Below are 20,964 nucleotides of genomic sequence, written 5' to 3'. Positions count from 1 at the left end.
TTTTTTAAAATGGGAAAGAATAAATGGCAAAGAACACAAAAGAACATTTAATCCATTAAGTTCAGTTCACATAGGTAAGTGTGAGAGCAATATACTATCTAAACAAAAGTACATATTTTTCACAAACAGACCTCTTGTTTCTAGAATATTTTCATACCCTTCTTATCGAAACGCCACCAACAACCCTGAATAGATCAACTATAAACATATTTGTTAAACATGGGTACATAAACAAATTAGATGATATGAACAGAAGTTATTTTAGAATCATCCTACTTAATCAAGAATAAGTAAGTTCTAACTTCTGGTGAAAAATGAAGCTTTCATTTCCTTTACTAACTCTATTTCCTCCTATCTTTGGACAATTGGAAAGCAATGATGTACTGGATAATCAAGCATGTGACATGCAAACAATGACTGTAACAATTCAATTCCAAAGACCTACCCCTTCTTGTTTAGTGAAGAGATGAAGGCAGTCACTCAAAGCTACACAAGTTTCTCTAGAAGCTTCGGCGACAACTTCAACTTTCTGAAGAAACGATGGAAGCATTTCTATAAATAAAGTAAATATAATGAGTGGGATTTTAAGTAATAGTAAAGTAAACCAAGACCACGAACATATTTTCATATCCACTAACCTCATGTTTCCTTCTAGCTGCCTTAAGCATATAATTACTGTTCCTCTGGCATGATTATTAAGCACCTACTGTATGAAGGGCATATAAATTCATATAGAAAAAGCAAAGGCGAAAGCCTTGACCTAGAAAAGCCTATATCTTAAAAGGAGAAGAGCCAGGACTGAAAAAAAAAGAAAGCAAAATTTTATAGACATAAATAATGTTTAAGAAAAACAGCTGTCAAGAAGGACTGATATCATTATTTATAAAACATTAACACTTCCTTTCATGATATTCATTACTAGATAAGTAATTTTATTCCAAGGCAAAGTGCTAAAAAGAGACAAAAATAATTCTGTAGTTGACATGACAGCTAAGAGATCTGAAGGCGGTATTAACTCAACTTCCTCTACTTCTTATTTGGATAAATGTTCTGTATAAATAGGTTCTTCGCTCTCAAAAATACAGCCTTGTCAAGGCCCAGTATCCTTCCGTATACATGTAAGCTGGGAAATAAATGATAATATCAACATCTCCCTTGGACCCCTAAAGAAAATCTTAATCCACTTTTCCCACCATTAAATTTTTATTTTTTTTATTTGCAAGAGAAAACCACAAGATGCATACATGTCACTTAAACAAGTGAAATGTCATATTAATGTGAGAAAAGTGTACTTAGTTGAAATAGTGTATAATTAACATAAGATTCCAGGCTAAGATCCTTTAAATCTTTCCCGTCCATCAAAAAAAAAGAAATCATAACATTAAGAAAGCTTTAAGAAAAAAATAAAGGGAGAAAGACAATTAAATCTGTCGCATCCTCTTGATGTACTTAAACCGCTATTCTTAAAACATGGTAAACAAAGTCAATAAACAAAAAGAATCAAGCGATCAAATGCCAACAAATCTGAACAAAAATTTTCCAATGGGAAGAAAATCTATAGAAAATAATATGACAAATTATCTAGCCATTATTTCTAAGTGATAAAGTTGTATTAACCTGTTCTCTTTTTAAATTTTCCAAATGTTTTATATGAATGAGATTTATTTTAGCAAAGACAAGTCCTTTTCTTAGAAAAATTATTTCTTAAAACTCATAAGGCAAAAGTATGCAATAAAAGGAAAAGATCATAGTGAATGAAGTAAGAACAGTCTTTTATTAGTATCTTGATATAAAGACCAAATGACATTTTATCATATTTTTCATCTCATGGGATAGAGTTTCCTAGGATTTGCTATTATTAATGACACCCAAATAATTGAAAACTACTAAATTCTAAAATAAATTTGACTTTACATACTTTTTTTCAATCTTTGATACACATTGTGAAGATTTATTCTGTACTTAGTTGCTAAATAGCAAAAGAGAGTACCATATGCTAGATGCCATGTGACTTAAATAGTACCAGCTGGGGACTGGGGATGTGAGGAGATGCACAAGAAAAAACAGACACAGCCTCTGCCTCCCGTAAATTATCTGGGTAATCTAGTAATCTTCCACCTTCATGGCACAAAGGATAGAAAAATGGAAGCACAGTCCATTCATGGATATATTTCTTTTTATTAGATGCCATCATCATCTCCAATTATGTCTATGTTTTAGATATCTAACACTTAAGATACTTATTGATTACCATAAAACATTAAATGTCAAAATAAATTTTATTGTTGTTGTTGCTCAGTCGCCAAGTTGTATCTGATACTTTGCGACTGCATCAACTGCAGCACATCGGGCTTCCCTAACCTTTACTATCTCCCAGAGTTTGCTCAAACTCATGTCCATTGCGTCAGTGTTACCATCTAACCACCTCATCCTCTATCACCCCGTTCTCTTGCCCTCAATCTTTCCCAGCATCAGGGTCTTTTCCAATGAGTTTTAGGGGCACTTTACAAATTTTTAAACAAGCTTTCAAAAGGTATTCCAAGAAATATATATTAAGACAAGTTTCTATAAGAATCTCTTATTGAGTGTCAAATTCTTCTGTCCAAAATGGTCAAAAGTTACCTAATTTCTCTGACAATCTTTGTTTAGTGTCCAAACAAGATGCTAGAATTAATATTAACCTGCATGATGGGATGGTGTAAGAATCATGGACTTTGGTAAACACACTGGTTCGGGGCCAAGTATCAAGGCCAGTTGGTTGACACCGGCATGCCTCTTATGCGATGATGTCTCATACTGATTACATAAAGGAGAACTGCTAAGCTTCTAGAAAAGTTACCAACTGGGAATCACTGCAAATATGCTTTAGCCAACTAATATTTAGAGACTGAGCTGTAATAAATGCAAAAAGGCAGTATGTTACCATATCTGGCCTACCCTGAGGATTGGACACTTAAATAGTACCAGTTAATTTGAGAGAAAAAGTTATTTTTTGTACTAAAAATATTGTTGAACTCAGGAAAGATGCTGGAAGATTATATGTGAAAAGCTTAACTTTAGAGACATGTATAAAAAGCTCACAATCTGTCGTTTCCATGATTACAATGTACAATTTTTAATTGGATAAGTTTTAAAACTAGTGGGGAAGTGCTTGTTTCTTGCTGTTCAACTAAACCCTAATACAGAACACCTCCAGTGTTCTCCTTATACAGAGAAAGCCTCCATTCCTTAGATTAACATTTAAATCATTCCATAAAGGGTCAGTTTCAGCCAGACTGTTTTCCCGGGAATATCTGTTTTTCTAGAAATATGATCCTATTTTACTACTTCTAAACTTCTGTTAAAGACATTCCCTTTTCTGTGAATACTGGAAATAGTAATTATTCATATTAAGAAGTTTCTCCTCATAACTAAAAAGAAATTTTAAGGTCAAGTTCAAATGCCATGCTCCCCATGAAGCCTTCCTTAAAAATCACTGTGGGAGGTGACCTCTTCTACTGGACTCCACACGTAGCCACATCCACTCGCTGAGAACTCAGGCCCTTTGCATATGCTCTGCTACTCTGCTCGTATGCACACGGTACATATGCTCACTGTACGCGGCTATTCTCGGTATGCTCTAAACCTCTTTAACCACCCCCCCAATACTGTACACCAAACCCTGTACAAAGAAAAGACTCAAATATTAAAAGAATAAGGAAAAATAATAAAAAATATTTTATTCCCACTGACTTGCATAGAAAATCCAAATCACTCTGGGATATTTTATTTTACTACAACAGAAGAATTATTATATTTTATTATTATATTTTAGCTAAAAATATATAATAAATACATATTATATATAATAAATATAGATATTTATTATATTTTAGCTAAAAATATATGAAGTGTGAGTCATTTAGTCGTCTCTGCCTCTTTGCGATCCCATGGACTATAGCCCGCCAGGCTCCTCTGTCCATGGGATTCTCCAGGCAAGAATACTGGAGTGGATTCCCATTCCCTTCTCCAGGGGATCTTCCTGACCCAGGGATCGAACGCACATGTCCCACACTGCAGGCAGATTCTTTACCAATTGAGCCACCAGGGAAGCCCCAGAAATATTTAAGACATAAACATTTTCATTTATATTACTCCAGGTTGGCTAATTAGCAGGTGTATTATTTTAAACTACATTTTCTTTTTATTTGAGGCACAAGAAAATCTCTTTTGTCTGTTTTTCAATTTTAACTCAAATATTTCTATCATTGGGGACAAGATATTTAAGAGAAAAAAACTGATGAATGGCATTTCTTCAACCTCTCACCCTAGTCCTTTTGGACACAGTATTGCCTTAAGTGTTTGGTTTTTTTTTTTAAGTAAACACAAACAGTAGAGAATAAATAGTCCCAAAGCTATCTAGTGACAAAGCTAAGGTCATAGGAAATAAAGAAAATATCAAAATAAGACAATTTTTCTCTTGTGGTGGAAAACAGAAAGTGTCATGTATCTGACTATGTGCATGAGAAAAGGTATTTTTGAAATTGATTCATACTCCATTGGAATTATATAAATCCCTCAAGACAATCAATACTCTCTCCCCAAAATGGAGAAGAAGATTTCTGGACATAAAAATCAACTACTCTTCTAAAAAACTTCTACTACATAAAACCATAACTTTAAAAAAAAAAAAATCAAGATTGGTGACATCATATAAGATATAAAAATATAAATTTCTCTATTTCTTGTTCAAATTAAGATGATTAGCTTGAAATCAATCACCCACTAAACAAGTACCACTAAGCATTTGATCTATGTATCTACATCTATAAATTTATACTAGTTGCAATGGAAGTATAAGATATATAATTCAAGGAGCATGTGTTAAATGAGTTAAAAGCATGAGTTAAATAAGAATAAAAAGATCATAACAGGGATGCTATAAAGAGCAAACAAAGTATACACACATAAATGTCACATATTTGGAGAAAAGAGCTACCATTATGGGATGGAATAATAAAGGGGAGTTTGATAAAAGTAATGGTACTTGGGTCAGATCTTGAAGAATAAGTTTGTTATTGTTAAACACAATGCCCAATAAAACAAATTTATCCAAAATATCTATAACTATTATTTTCAGATAGTCTGAAAATACTGGTTCTGAGAAGAAGAGTCTCAGAATTATGATCAATGAGAACTTGAGAGCTAAGAGGATTTGCATCCACCATTTATTGAGTGGCTATCATGTGACAGGCACTACATTCCAGGTGCTTGAGATAAAGGGGTAAGTAAGTAACTGAGAAACAGTTTCTGTCCTTACAATACAGTCTAGCAAGGAAAACAAAGTAAAACAATTATTATTGAATGAACAGTATGGATCAGAGGGAGGCTTTAGAATAGTCAGAGGGAAAGCATTTATTTGTTAGAAAAACTAAAATGAATTAATTTAACAATTTTAGAAAAGAAAGCACTAGTTGGGAAGACCTTTTGGGGTCAAAATTAGGAAGAAGCCAGCAGAGCTATGAAATGTATTTTGCATTCTTTTACAAATAAGAGTGAACAGAAGAAAGGAGGAAAACTGGATTAAAATCTCCACCAAAGGCTGTAACTGGATTTGCATCACCCCTGACTAAACTGCCCTGGCAGTGGCTCCTAATCTTTTGGGGATAATCTTAAGAGAAAACCCAATCAACGAAACAAATGATATAGAGTCACTGGGACCCAGGGAGCGCTGCCTCCAGGAAAGTCAGGAAGGAAGTGCTGGTCAGGTCTGCGCCCCAGTGAGGAGGGTGAGGAGACAGAACGTGATGATGTTTTCTCCTATGGACTAGCAAAGTAAGAGTACTAAATCACTCTGTTTCATGACCACCTTGTCTCCTCTATCGGACTGCTCCACCTGGCTGCCTGAAAGGAAGCCTGGACCAGGACCGCAGCCTGCCCCCACCCAGGGCCCTGTCCCTACTGAGATCAGGAAGAGCTCTCAGAGCAGCGTGGTGCTGGCGGTGGTTTAGTCACTCAGTCTGGTCCAACTCTTTTGTGACGCTATGGGCTGGAGCCCACCAGGCTCCTCTGTCCATGGGATTTCCCAGGCAAGAATACTGGAGTGGGTTGCCATTCCCTTCTCCAGGGGCCCTTCCCGACCCAGGGATGGAACCTGGGTCTCCTGCATTGAAAGCAGATTCTTTACTGACTGAGCCATCGGGGAAGCCGCCATATTACAGGCCTGGGCAGGTGTAACAGTACTGGCCTGAGCTTTTGCTTGTTCTTCTGTCCCCTTCTGAGACCTGAGGCAGCTAGGTCTGCCCAGAGGGGGAAATGGAAACAGAAAGAGGTACAGTGATGCAAATTAGTTGGAGGGTCATTTGGAAACACTAAGAAAGAACATGTAGGCTAGTCTTAGAGAAGCCAAGAAGTTTCTAGAAGCTACATTTAAAAGATGAGGAAAAGCTAGTATTTCACGTGATGGGAACAAGACCCTAAGGCAAGAGAAAAGTTCAGCATTGCTGAACTCTGAGTAAGAGGAAGGAAGAGGTGAGAGGTGATATTGCTAAAATGAGGAGACGCAGGTCAAGGTAGAGTTCGATTCCCCCTAAGGCACTGAGGCCTCAAGACTTGATCTGTGTTTAGAGGCACCTCTCAAACCACAGTGTGCAACACTCCCTGGAGGCAGCATGGCCAGATGAGAAGGGCTGCGGCCTACGGGCAGGATGGCTGTGGCCCGCGTAAGCGTAGGGACAGAGGAACAGAGAAAGGGACAAGGAGAGATACAGGAGACATGGGATGTGCGTCACATCAAGGATGCACTCCAAGGGTAAGATGACTCCAAGGCTTGGGCTTGGGAAAGCGTATCAAATGGAGATGCGTTCTTTGAGATGAAAAATACCAGAAAGAACCTCAGGACAAGAGAAGAGGAAAAAAGAATAACAATAATTGACAGAAAAAATACAAAGGATTTTTTTGTTGTGAGTTGGAGACTTCAGCCCTGCATCAATTCCACCGTCCCCTTGAACTTCTGAACAGGAGACCCAAAGGACTGGAACAATACCTCAGCTGGAGCCGCCAAGTGACTGTCCTTTCACTGTAGATGCAGATCTAGGCATGAAAATCTGTAACCTTTTCTAGCTCACAGATCAAAAGTTTAGGAGGAAATACAGAATTTTTTATTTAGTCCAGGCTCTTTACTGGTGAAGAGCAGTCTCTGCAGCCAGGCTGCCTAGGATCAAACTCTGTCTGGTTTTTACTTACTGTGTGACCCAAGACAAGTTACATAAGCTCTCTGTGTCCATTTATAAAATGGACATAATAGTTATGTACTAACACTGGGTTGTCATAAGGAATAAGAGTTAATAAAGGGACTTCCCTGATGGTCCAGTGGCTATGACTCCATGCTCCCAATGCAGGGGGCCCAGGATCGATCCTTGGTGAGGGAACTAGATCCCATATGCTGCAACTAAGGGTTTCCGTGCCACAACTAAGATCTGGAACAGCCAAATCAATGAATATTTTTTAAAATGAATTAATTAATATATGAAAAGTACACAAAGCAATGCACACATACAAAGGGCTATATGTGGCTGTATTCTAGATAATACAATTTGTGCATTACTGACATATTTCACATTAGAAAGTGCACGGGACACTTGTGGTACCTAGCTGACTACACTGCTGAGGAGACCTCCTTCCAACCCAAACCCACAAAGATGCTGATAAAATAATAGTAATAAAATAATATATATCAGAGTTGGAAAGAAGAAAATCCCAGATATGCTGGAAACCAACAGAAAAGCCAAGGCTGACAGAACAGGAACAGGCAGGGGTGCGATGGGGAAGGCCACGCACCGGGAGGTCAGAGGTCAGCTGGACATAAACTGGGGATCTGAGAGCTGCTCCTTCACATCCTCGTGAAAGGAGATGTGGCTCTGATCTCACCAAGCAGAGCAAGGCCTTGTAAAGGGCTGGATCCCCAGAGAAAACAGAAACGGGCAGGGCAGCAGTGAAGAAGGGCATTTCCTGCCAGTGCTCTGAGTGGGAGTCATGAGAAACAGAAATCCCTGGTTTGTGCCACATTTAGTATGCAATCCGATTTTACAATGATTACATCCTCAACAGAAACAAAGCTACTGTGAAGGGACACTTCCAGAATCCAGGAGGAGGAAAAACACACTCCCAATAAAAAGTTAAAATCCAAAGTGAAGCAAGCAATCCATTCCAAGGGACAGTCAGCCAACAAAATAAGAGAACTGGCTCCACCAACAACTTGAGACAGAAGAACACACTGAAAAGGGCTTAGTTTTATATATTTAAAATTATTAGCAATAAAGTTAGAAACATATGTACTATGGAAGAGCAGTCCTCTATGGAAAAAAATAAAAACTTTTAAAACCACCACCTAGCATTTCTACAGTGATGAAATACAGTCCATTAGGATTAGAAAGTCAAAGGACTAAACAGACCAACTAGATCAAATTGAGAAAGAAACTGAAACTAGAAAGCAGATCTGAGGAAATTACTCAGAATATAACACAGAAAAAATAGAAACAGAATGAGACACTAAGAGATGGGGGATAAAATAAGAAGCCTCCCAACATGACCACAAGAAGTTTCTGCAGAAGAGAAGAGCAGGAATGAAGAAGCAACAACCACAAAGAACTTTCCTAGCCTGAAGAAGGAATGAATGAGTCTTTGAATTAAAAAGTCTCGAATAGCATATATAAGACAGTTTAAAACTGTAAAATGACAAAGACAAAGGGGAGATCTTTGAAAAGCAATAAGAGAACTTTAAAAAGAAAAAAAAAAGCCTACCAAAGAATCATCATTAGAATGTCAGAAGCCAGAAGAAATTGGAACTGCATCTTCAAAACACTAATGGAGGGGCTTCCCTGGAGGCTCAGTGATAAAGAATCTGCCCGCCAATTAAGGAAACAGGGGGTCTGATCCCTGATCTGGGAAGATCCCACATGTTGAGGAGCAACTAAGCCCAGAAGCCACAGCTACCGAGCCTACGTGCCACAACTACTGAAGCCTGTGCGCCCCGGAGCCTGTGTCCCCCAGAAGAGAAGCCACCGAAGTGAGAAGCCTGAGAGCATAACTAGAGAGTAGCCCCTGCTTGCCACAACTAGAGAAAAGCCCGCTCAGCGACAAAAGATCCATAGCCAAAAGTAAAGAATAAATAAAGTTATATATTTAAAAAAAAAAACAACTAATGGATAGTAACTGTAACCCAGCGGAGGTCAAATAAAGATTTAGATGAGACGGAAAGTTTGCTACTCACAGATCCTCAAGAACGATTCAAAGGTTTGTCTCAGGAAAAGCACTGAATCCAGAGAAGAATCCCATACAAAAACCAATGGCACTGACTGCGGAAACCCCATCCATTCAAGAATGAAAACTGCTCCCGAGGGGAGGGCTGACAGTTTCTTCCCTCTTTAAGTCCCTACAAGATTTCACTGAATTGTATGATCTGTATACTCATTAACTTGACAGAACAAATGTAGTAAGTACTTGTTTCTCCCCGAGTTCAATAGAAATGTTATAAATTTATTAGCTAAATATGTTACTCATTTCATTCATTCAAAATGTATGTGTGTGTGTATGGAAGCGGGGAGGGGAGCTTGGACAAGAGCCAAGGGAACACAAGCGCCTACTATGTGCTGTGCACATAGCTTAGGTGCTGAAGATAATCAGTGAATAAAACAGAGCAAAGTTCTTCCCTTTGTGGAGTTTATATTCCAACAGGAGAGGCAGACAGTCAACTCCACACACACACACAGAGGGAGGCTGGTAAGTAACAAAGAGAAGAAAAATGCAAGGCAGGGGATGCAGAGAGTCCAAGTTGGACGTTGAGACAGGACTTGGTATCAATAATGTCATGGCAGAAAGAGCCCACAAAGTCAAAGTGTAACTATGAGAATTTTAAAAGGAGGTGACTCACAAACATGAGGATGGTGAGTGGACAGACAGGCAGGCAGGACGACCCTGGGACAGAGGGCAAAGGGAGGGGACGGTGGGAACTGCAGGCATAGGCTAGGGCCCTGGGCCCATAGAGAGGGGAGTCCAGCCACAAGTAGACCACAGCCATGCAGGAGGGAGCGGGGTGACCCCAACCGACCCCTCCTCCCACCTTTCCCCCATCTCCTGACAAGATCTCTGTCAGCTGGAGCCAATCAGAGGGCCAAGGGCAAAGAAGCCTTAAAAATGCTTCTAAAGTTGATAGTGATCAAGGGCCCAGGGCATCAAGCAAGGTTCTGCTGGAGCAAGGGGGAGGGGGTCAGGGAAAGTCCTGGAGAAAAGCCTTCCAGGCAGAAGGGCCAGCACACCCAGGCAGCTCTGAGGGAGAGCAAGGCCAGTGAGGCTGCAGAGAGGCAGGCAGGAGATGAGGACAGGGAGGTGAGACAGGACAGGAAGACTCTGGAGATCATTAGAGGGACTTCATCTTTGACTCTAAGTGAGAAGACTTGGAAGCAAAGGATGTTTTGAGCTAAGAGTATCAACCCGCTAATGCTTTAGAAAGATCCCTGGGGCAGGAACTGTAGGGACATGGGTGGGATTTGAATCAGGAGGCTGTTTTTAATAGCTCACAAAGGAGATGAGGGTGGCTTGGACTGGTATGGCAACAGTGAGGGGGTGACAAGAATCTTAACTCAAAATCCAGGAGTTTGACTAAAGTTGTAAGTGGGTTGAATAAAAGTGCTTTTCAAGAGTTTTTTCTTTTTGGTAACTAAAGCATGATAATGTTTTCAACCAGGGTTTTACTATACACATTAAGCAATAAAGTGCATGTATTAAACTTGGCATGTAAAGTAAAGTATCTTTTTAGGAAAGTTACTTATAAGTATATATCAATAGGTTCAAAAACATTAATATATTTTTACCCATTAATCTCATTGCCAAGAATCCTATGGTAATAAAGTCATGTGATCAAATGTAAGTGTACCATACAACATTATTTACAATGGTCAAAACCTGGCTATTACACCTAAGGGTAAATTTAGAGTTGTCAGGTAGAACAGATTGACTACATGGCCTTCAGGAAGTCTTCCAAAAGTTTTATAAGTTTGAGTGATTTTATTCATTTTTGCAACCAGGTTTTTGGTAAAGATAAAATTGTAGCGATTTCAATACTGCATTCATTACACCTTGAACGATGTGTTGTCCATGTCAAATACATAACTTTAGCATTAATCCAGGTAGATATCAGGTTTAAGGTCCTCTCGTGAAAACGATAGTGACTCAGATAGTAAAGAATCTGCCTGCAACGTGGGAGACCTAGGTTCAATCTCTGGGTCAGGAAGATCCCCCGGAGAAGGAAACAGCTACCCACTCCAGTATTCTTGCCTGGAGCCCATGGACAGAGGAGCCTGATGAGCTAGAGTCCATGGGGTCACAAAGAGTCAGACACAACTGAATGACTAACACACACATGAAAACAAAAGTATTACTTTAACAGAGGACCAAAAGACACAGTGTTTGGTTAAACGTGTTCACAGGGATCATGGGGAGAAGAACTGTAAATAAACCTAAAAAATCAGTTTGTGATCAGGTTAAGAATGTCCTTAAATGCCAAGATAAAAAGTCTGTATTTTATTCTGCAGTTTCAAGGACACTTAAAAGTTCTCAGGCAAAAAAAAAAAAAAAAACCACATTTATAATCATTTTTAAACTGTAACTTTCTAAAATTAATCTGGCACCAATCATGCAGTATTTCACAGCATTTGAGTTGGAAGAGTTCCTGAAAGCCTTCTGACTCAATCCCCTTTAAGCATGAAATGCAGGGGGGGTTCCCAGAAGGCAGGGAGAGTAAAGGGCAGGTGCTGCAGTGATCCGGACGCAGGCGGCGGCCAGAGCGGAATGTGTACTATAGAAGATGCAGTAAGAAAGAGGGCATGGAGTCTTCAAGTTCACATTCATACAATTTTGTACCAAAACATAAACCAACTAACAATCCCAACCACAAGATCTGGATTCTGTCCACAAACATTTTAGTTTTTCCTCTTGAGATGTCACTGGAAACCTACGTAGGCATTTGGAGTAGGATGTGTATCTGTCAGCTCCCTTTAATAAAACTCATGTGCCAGGTTATTCTGTACAATCCCTTGGCATTGAGAAGACTCAGTTACCTTCAAAACTAACTCCATTCATAAAATTATCTCAACTCTATTTCCTGAGTGTGTGTTGTTCTATTTATCTACACCAGTCTTTCAGAAAATAATGTCTATAATCGTTCACATGTAAACCCACTTTTACTGCAGATACATGAAACAGTGCTGTCAGATCACAAACATTTTTCAAAGTTTCCCAGATGTCACCATGCAAAGTGAACTCACTCTTGGTACTGAATACCATGTATGTCTCTAAGAGCACAACTGATGCATGCCCTCATTATGACTGACAAGTCATACAGATGATCTGAACCAAGACATCTGACTCAAGGTTCAAAAGAAAAAAAAAAACAAAACAATTTGGTTGTAATTCTGATATAATTTCTTAATTTGGCTCAGAAGAAAAAAAAATAATCTTTACATTTCACTTCACTCCGTACAGTTTCCGTATCTTTTTAAATGTTGTTAGTATCTCAGCTGGGTTGTGATGATTCTTGGTGAGGATGGTATTTTAAAAGCCCACTGATAGTCACAGTTGCCTAAGTCTGTAACCAAACTAAAAGCCACTGATATACTCCACATAGGTGAATTCTAGGCTTATGTGAATTAAATATAATGAGGCTGTTATTATTTAAAAGCCCATTGAACATAAACAGTACTAAGTAATAAAATATTCCAGCTAGCAGTTAATAATCAAAACGACTGCTATCCTTCCCAAGCTGTCATCACGCACATAAATAATTGTCTGCTGAACTAAAGTAAAGTGACGCCTGAGGTGCGTCTGGAAAGATACAGAACTTTTATGCTCAGTTTACTCTGATATCAACATTTCTTCACCTTCCCTGGGCACATACAAACTCGATCATGATTAAAATTAATACAGTCATAATCTCATAGACAACTAAGTTGATTAAATTTTAGTGAAGTTCTTTACAAACATATCATAGCGGAAGTCTAAAGCAACTGTTAAGAGTCTCAAGTCTAAGGCACACTATAACTGTTTAATTTACAAAGTAATCAACTTTTTCTCAAAACCTAATTTGCATATTAGATTTTATATTGGGATTTTTGTATTTTGCACTGGGTTGTATTTTGATTTCTGGAGTATTTATAATTAACTCTTGGTAATTCATAACTAAAGGAAAGTAAAGGCATAAAAATTTACTTTTGAAAAGGAGATTAATCATTAGACAAGTTCATGTATACATTCACAGAATGGCAAAGACCAAGACCTGGGAACTGCCGACCCCTTCATTTTGCAGACAGAGAAACTAAACCTCTGAGAAATTAACTGTCCCACTTAAAAGTAACAACTAATAAGTGGCAGAACAAGGATTCAAATCTAAGACAATTTGACTCCAAAACCCAAGTCTTCTGGGATTCATAAACAGAGCTCTCACTGCATAGCCAAAATGAATTACAGCCCCAGAAGGTTAACTTTGTTTTTCAAATACAATTCTGAATTCAAAACCAAAAATTATCTGTAATGTATAACCAACAAGGGTGAACAACTATGATGATGGGTGTCTTAAAGAATGGGGTTTTATTTTTTTTTACCTTGAGCCATGTCACACTCCTTTATCATCTTGAGAAAGTTGGAAATTTCTCTATCGAGTCTCTGTTGGCATATCTGTGCTTTCTGGAAAAGAAAACAAAAGAAAAGTTAAATACAGGATTTTTACAGTACATATGCTTTAATGTTGCTATTGAAACTTTTTATCTCACAGGTTGATATACTGTAATAATTGAGACATGTTCCTAACAGAGAGAAAAGGGTAAGAGAAAACCGCCTTAGAAACTGAATATAACCATGTACAAATTAATAAAAACAATTCTAAATTTTAAATACATTCAACATGTCAAGTAGATACTACACAACTTTATCAATTACTTCTAATAACTCATTACACAAAATATATCTGACAGCTTTCTGATTTATTCACACTTAGTAGGCTTGATTAAATTCATTGAGAAATTATAAAATGCACTCATTAAGAATATTTTTTAGAAATTGTTTTTGTTTGAAAAAATCCAGATGGTACTAACATTTGGAGACCACAACCGGATTTTCGTTCAGCAAATCTAAGTGAGCACAGCCCCCACATAGTCAGAACAGTAGGACACTGTTTCAGTCAGTAAAAGCTTATGAAAATAAGGTAAAGCAGTCTTCCGTGTAATCTGAAATTTCTACATATTTAGATCCCTAAAAGCAAAACATACAGAGTTTCATGATGTAAACTGCACCCCATTTTAGTATAGATTTGTAAGTCCAAAAATGAAAAATCAGGTAAATCTAACAATGTAATTCTGAAATAAGTTTTTTTTCGTTTCCCTTTAAAGGAAACTAAGAAGCAAGAAGAAGCAGCAAGAAAATCATCATTGTAAAGTTGGTTGGTTATGGCAATAAGAAAATATTCTGAGAACCTTGACCTTATCAAGATTATCACACTATTGGAGGTTGAGTAATACATTAAGCCTATGAGTTCTTCTCTGGTTGCTCAGTGGTAAAGAATCCGTCTGCCAAGCAGGAGACCAGGGTTTGATCCCTAGATCAAGAAGATCCCCTGGAGGAGGAAATGGCAATCCATTGCAGTATTCTTACCTGGAGAATCCCATGGACAGAGGAGCCTGGCGGGCTACAGTCCAAGGTGCAGCAAAGAGTCGGACATGATTGAGCATGCACGCATGAATATTCTCTACTTTGTACTCCTAACATCAACTGGCTCATCACCAACATTTTTACTCCCCCTAAATCAGACCTATGTGCCAAGGTGATAGAGGAACGCATGCTTCCCACCTGATAAATCTTTCAGTGATTCAGCTCAGCTCAACCACAGCAGAATTAATCACGGTACCACATTAGTGACAGGCAATGTTCTCTCTAAAATGTACATTACTCCATTTTGAGAGCTCCAACAACATAAAAATGCAGTTCATTTTTTTGGGGGGGAGGGGGATAGGAAGAATACCTACATTGTGCCAATACCTTTCCATGCCACCACAAAAATAGAAACGATATGCTGGATAATTCTTTCAGACACAGTCTTTAAATACACATTTAAGGCAAGAAAAAAGTCGATCAGGGGCCACTGAAAACATACACTGCACAACCAAATGTATCACTCATAATTTATTAATAGAAAATTGTCATTTCACTCTATACATATTTAATACCGCTGCCCATGTGCACGTCAATACTACTGTTTTCTGTCTCTCTTTTTTTCTATGGTGAAAAGTTCACTGGGTACACAAAAGCAAACACTAGCTTCATTTGCAGACTGTGAGTGTATAATCGTAGTTCCTGTGGTTACAATTAAAGACAAGAAATACTCTCCTGCATCATCCTCAAATACCGGAATTACATTCATCATCCTTCAGCATCTCTAACAGCAAAAAAATTTACCCTGATCCACAATTTACTTAAGAGTTACTCGGTAGGTCAGCTGGAGAAGATTCCATCTACACATGCTGTTTCATAGTTGTATACAAACAGGTATCTGCTATTCTAAACAATTAATGTCATTTAATTGATGCTAAGAAGCAGCAGCGTTATAAACACTATTTTTAAAAATCCACATTCTCCAATTTGTCATCAGTTCCTCTTAGTGCCTATTGGTTATATCGTACAAAAACCTAAAAATCTAATAGTGTGTGCATGCTCAGTCTCTCAGTCATGTCCGACTCTGCCACCCCATAGACTATAGCCCGCGTCTGTCCATGGAATTCTCCAGGCAGGAATACTGGAGTGGGTTGCCATTTCCTTCTCCAGGGGATCTTCCCAACCCGGGGTTCGAGCCCGGGTTTCCCGAATTGCAGGCAGATTCTTTACCGTCGGAGCCACCAAGGATTTAGGAAGGTTAATGTTCATACATTCTTTGCAGAGCCCAGCATGGTGTCTCACTGACTTCTATGCTACACTCCTTATGTCAGGGACTCTTCTTAGGTTTCCATTTTTATTGACTCTACATAAATGAGCTCTCATGCAAGCTGTGTTCTTATAGCTGAAGTGTGACAGTATTTCATACCCAGGATACCTGGGCACAGAACCCAAGAACAGGAGCACACCCACAGACCTCAGCCACAGAGGGCTGCAGATGCCTGGGTGAGCATCTGGGTCCCACTCAGGACACAGGTCTCCTGCTGCTACTTCTTCCCATCCAGAGTTCTGCTGTTGGTTTTAAGTTGATGTTAAACTACTGTGTCAATCCTGATATACAAGACAGTTCAAAAATGTGTATCAATGGAGTAGGCATCTACAGAGGAGTGGTTAGGGTAGGAGACAGGTCATTAATTCCAGCCTATTTGCCACATACAGACAATCCCATAGTTGGTTAATTGAGAGCCAAAGCATTAGTAGATATAAATTGCTACATATAAAATAAACAATAAGGTCCTACTGTACAGCACAGGTAACTATATTCAACATCCTGTAATAAACCATAATGGAAAACAGTAAGAAGAAGTAGGTATGTAAATGTATAACTGAATTACTTTGATGTCCACCAGAAACTAACATAACACTGTAAATCAATTACACTTCAATTTTTAAAAAAGGACCAAAGCAGCTCTTTCCCATCTTGCAAGATGGCGGGTGAAAAGCCTGAGAAGCCAGATACTAAGGAGAAAAAACCTGAAGCCAAGAAGGCTGTTGCTGTCAACAAGGCTAAAAAGGTGAAAGTGGTGAAGAAAGTTAAGAAGGGGAAGCCCCACTGCAGCCGAAACCCTGTCCTGGTCAGAGGAATTGGCAGATATTCCCGATCAGCCATGTATTCCAGAAAGGCTCTGTACAAGAGAAAGTATTCAGCAGCTAAATCCAAGGTTGAAAAGAAAAAGAAGGTTCGGGTTCTTGCTACTGTCACAAAACCAGTTGGTGGCGACAAGAATGGTGGTACCCGAGTGGTCAAACTTTGCAAAATGCCTAGGTATTACCCTACTGAAGACGTGCCTCGGAAACTGTTGAGTCACGGCAAGAAACCGTTCAGTAAGCACGTGAGGAAGCTGCCCGCCAGCGTCACTCCTGGGACCGTTCTCATCATCCTCACGGGGCGCCACAGAGGCAAGAGGGTCGTTTTCCTGAAGCAGCTGGGCAGTGGCTTGCTACTTGTGACTGGGCCTCTATCCCTCGATCGAGTTCCTCTGCGTAGAACACACCAGAAATCTGTCATTGCCACCTCCACCAAAATCGATATCAGTGGTGTGAAAATCCCAGAACATCTCACTGACACTTACTTCAAGAAGAAGCTGCGTAAACCGAGACACCAAGAGGGTGAGATCTTTGACACAGAGAGAGAAATACGAGATCACAGAGCAGCGCAAGGTTGATCAGAAAGCTGTGGACTCACAAATTCTGTGAAGAATCAAAGCTGTCCCTCAGCTCCAGGGCTACCTCCGCTCTGTGTTTGCTCTCACAAATGGAATTTACCCTCACAAAGTAGTATTCTGAACTTCTTGCAAAGAACCTAATTAAATAACTTGTCCATTTAAGAAAAAAAAAAAAAGGACCAAAGCAGACTGCCTTCTACTCATCAATAAAAAGAAACTACTGATACAGCATTGTGGGTGAAAGATGACAGGCACCAAAGGGACATATGGTGTGATTCCATGTAGCTGGAATCCTAGAATGGGCAAAGCTGACAAAGATGACAGAGCAGCTCAGTGGCAGCCTGAGATGGAGTAGAGAACACTGTCTGGAAGGGGAATGGAGATCTTTTTGAGATGATGAAAACATTCCACACCTGGATAGGAGTGGTGGCTGCACAGGGTATTTGTCAAAACACATCAAACTGAAGATGCTACAATGTCCTCATTTTAACATAAAAATTGTATCTTAATAACATTAAACTTTAAAATTAATGGATTGTAGAACCCAGATAACCTTCCTCTGCAGACAACAGCCAGCATCCTGAGCTCCGAAGCCCCGTACTGATATCCAAACTTTCCAAACTCCAGTCAAATCCACTTCAAGGATAACCCCATACTCCATCTTCCCTCAGTCTAAGCCAGTCCACGGCACACTGATTCTTTCTGGTACCTGGTGATTTGTAATATTCTTAATGTTGTATTCTGTATTAGTTATTTACACAAAGTGTGTGTATATATACATATATATATATAGAGAGAGAGAGAGAGAATGACAAAGACAATTCTCCCTCACTTACTAATCAGTCCTAGAGTCCACGTTTTCTCCCTTTCCCAGTCTCAAAGCAACAACTGCTAATACTTTCGAATCTTCCCTAGGATGATATCACCTACTCAACTGTACATCCCTGATTTCTTTCTCCCATGTAGAAGCATATTGTTGTTGTGTAGTCGATAAGTCATGTCCAACTGTTTGCAACCCTGTTGGGGTCCTTTAATGGACCAGAACCTGGTGGTCCAGAGTCGACGATGAGAAAGTGAAAGAAGGAAAGAGGCTAATATTCCTTGGGTTACGCAGCCGGCCTTCGTGCTCCAGGGAATCAGCCAGGCCTTCTGTCCATGGGATTTCCCAGGTAAGAATACTAGAGTTGGTTGCCATTTCCTTCTCCAGGGGATCTTCCCGATGCAGGGATTGAACCCACTTCTGCTGCTTGGCAGGTGGGTTCTTTACCACTGAGCCAAGGGAAGCCCAGAAGCATATTACATATTAGATTTTTACACTATGCCCTATTCACTTAGCTGTAAATCTTAAACATATCTATATATATATGTATATACCTGCCTGATATCTTGTATGGATACCATTCATCAGCTTTGAGTTGATGTACACTCATCTTCCTGCACATTCACTTTAATTAGGAATCATTTCTTCAGTCAATAAAGTCTGACATCACTTTCTCATATGTTTAGAAGTTTGCATCATCTGTTCATTACTTCTTATAACACAGGTATAGTTCAGAGCTTTTAAGAATCAAGATATCCTCAATGAATAAAACCCCCACTTTCCTAGTGCCACCTCAAATATAAGAGCCCATCCCAGTTTGATCCAAAAGAACTTTCTATGATTGAAACATTCTATATCTGCATTCTCCAAGCTGACAGCCACATGTGACTATTGAGTACTCGCTCAGGTCAGTCACTCAGTTGTGTCCGACTCTGCAACCCCATCGACTGTAGCACGCCAGACTTCGCTGTCCGTCACCAACTCCTGGAGCCTACCCAAATTCATGTCCATCGAGTCGGTGATGCCATCCAACCATCTCATCCTCTGTCGTCCCCTTCTCCTCCCACCTTCAATCTTTCCCAGCATCAGGGTCTTTTCCAATGCGTCAGCTCTTCTCATCAGGTGGCCAAAGTACTGGAGTTTCAGCTTCAGCATCAGTCCTTCCAATGAACACCCAGGACTGATCTCCTTTAGGATGGACTGGTTGGATCTCCTTGCAGTCCAAGGGACTCTCAAGAGTCTTCTCCAACACCACAGTTCAAAAGCATCAATTCTTCGGCGCTCAGCTTTCTTCACAGTCCAACTCTCACATCCAAACATGACCACTGGAAAAACCATAGCCTTGACTAGACAGACCTTTGTTGACAAAGTAATGTCTCTGCTTCTTAATATGCTATCTAGGTTGGCCATAACTTTTCTTCCAAGGAGCAAGCGTCTTTTAACTTCATGGCTGCAGTCACCATCTGCAGTGATTCTAGAGCCCCCCAAAACAAAGTCTCTGTTTCCATTGTTTTCCTATCCATTTGCGATGAAGTGATGGGACCGGATGCCGTGATCTAAGTTTTTTGAATGTTGAGTTTTAAGTCAAATTTTCACTCTCCTCTTTCACTTTCATCAAGAGGCTCTTTAGTCTTCTTCGTTTTCTGCCATAAGGGTGGTGTTATTTGCATATCTCAAGTTATTGATATTTCTCCCGGCAATCTTAATTCCAGCATGTGCTTCATCCAGTCTGGCATTTCACATGATGTACTCTGCATATAAGTTAAATAAGCAGGGTTTCAATATACAGCCTTGATGCACTCCCTTCCCAATTTGGAGCCAGTCTGTTGTCCCACGTCCAGTTCTAACTGTTGCCTCTTGACCTTCATACAGATTTCTCAGGAGACAGGTAAGGTGGTTTGGTATTCGCATCTCTTTAAGAACTTTTCCAGAGTTTGTTGTGATCCACACAGTCAAAGGCTTTGGTGTAGTCAATAAAGCAGAGGTAGATATTTTTCTGAAACTCTCTTGCTTTTCTGATGACCCGACGGATGTTGGCAATTTGATCTCTGGATCCTCTGTCTTTTCTAAATCCAGCTTGAACATCTGAAGTTCATGGTTCACATACTGTTGAAGCCTGGCCTGGAGAATTTTGAACATTACTTTGCTAGTGTGTGAGATGAGTGCAATTGTGTGGCAGTTTGAACATTCTTTGGCATCACTTTTCTTTGGGCTTCCCTGGTGGCTCAGATGGTAAAGCGTCTGCCTGCAATGTGGGAGAGCCGGGTTCAATTCCTGGGTTGGGAAGATCCTCTGGAGAAGGAAATGGCAACCCACTCCAGTACCCTTGCCTGGAAAATCCCATGGACAGAGGAACCTGGTAGGCTACAGTCCATGGGGTTGCAAAGAGTTGGACATGACTGAGAAACTTCACTTTCACTTCTTTGGGATTGGAATGAAAACTGACCTTTTCCTGTCCTGTGGCCACTGCTGAGTTTTCCAAATTTGCTGGCATATTGAGTGCAGCACTTTCACAGCATCATCTTTTAGCATTTGAAATAGTTCAGCTGAAATTCCATCACCTCCACTAGCTTTGTTCATAGTTATGCTTCCCAAGGTCCACTTGACTTCACATTCCAGGATGTCTGGCTCTAGGCAAGTGATCACATCATTGTGGTTATCTCGGTCAAAAAGATCTTTTTTGTACAGTTCTACTGTGTATTCTTGTCATCACTTATTATTATCTTCTGCTTCTGTTACGTCCAT

At 39.6% G+C, this 20,964-nt stretch overlaps 1 protein-coding gene and 1 pseudogene across 4 annotated transcripts in view; one reads left to right on the top strand and one right to left on the bottom strand.

Annotated features, from left to right (window-relative positions):
- Positions 1 to 20,964, bottom strand: part of OSBPL1A (oxysterol binding protein like 1A) — a 202,478-nt gene that overhangs the window by 109,025 nt on the left and 72,489 nt on the right. For all 4 annotated transcript variants that reach the window (XM_061131363.1, XM_061131360.1, XM_061131362.1 and 1 more), the window contains exons 15-16: positions 13,635 to 13,716; positions 446 to 552 (exon numbers count right to left, since the gene is read on the bottom strand). In XM_061131363.1, coding sequence (XP_060987346.1) covers positions 446 to 552; positions 13,635 to 13,716 — 189 coding nt within the window. The remainder of the gene's footprint in view (positions 1 to 445; positions 553 to 13,634; positions 13,717 to 20,964) is intronic.
- Positions 16,614 to 17,568, top strand: LOC133047521 (large ribosomal subunit protein eL6-like; annotated as a pseudogene).

This window comes from Dama dama, chromosome 27, assembly GCF_033118175.1.
Source record: "Dama dama isolate Ldn47 chromosome 27, ASM3311817v1, whole genome shotgun sequence".
Classification (NCBI taxonomy): domain Eukaryota; kingdom Metazoa; phylum Chordata; class Mammalia; order Artiodactyla; family Cervidae; genus Dama; species Dama dama.
This window is presented reverse-complemented; position numbering and strand designations above follow the sequence as displayed.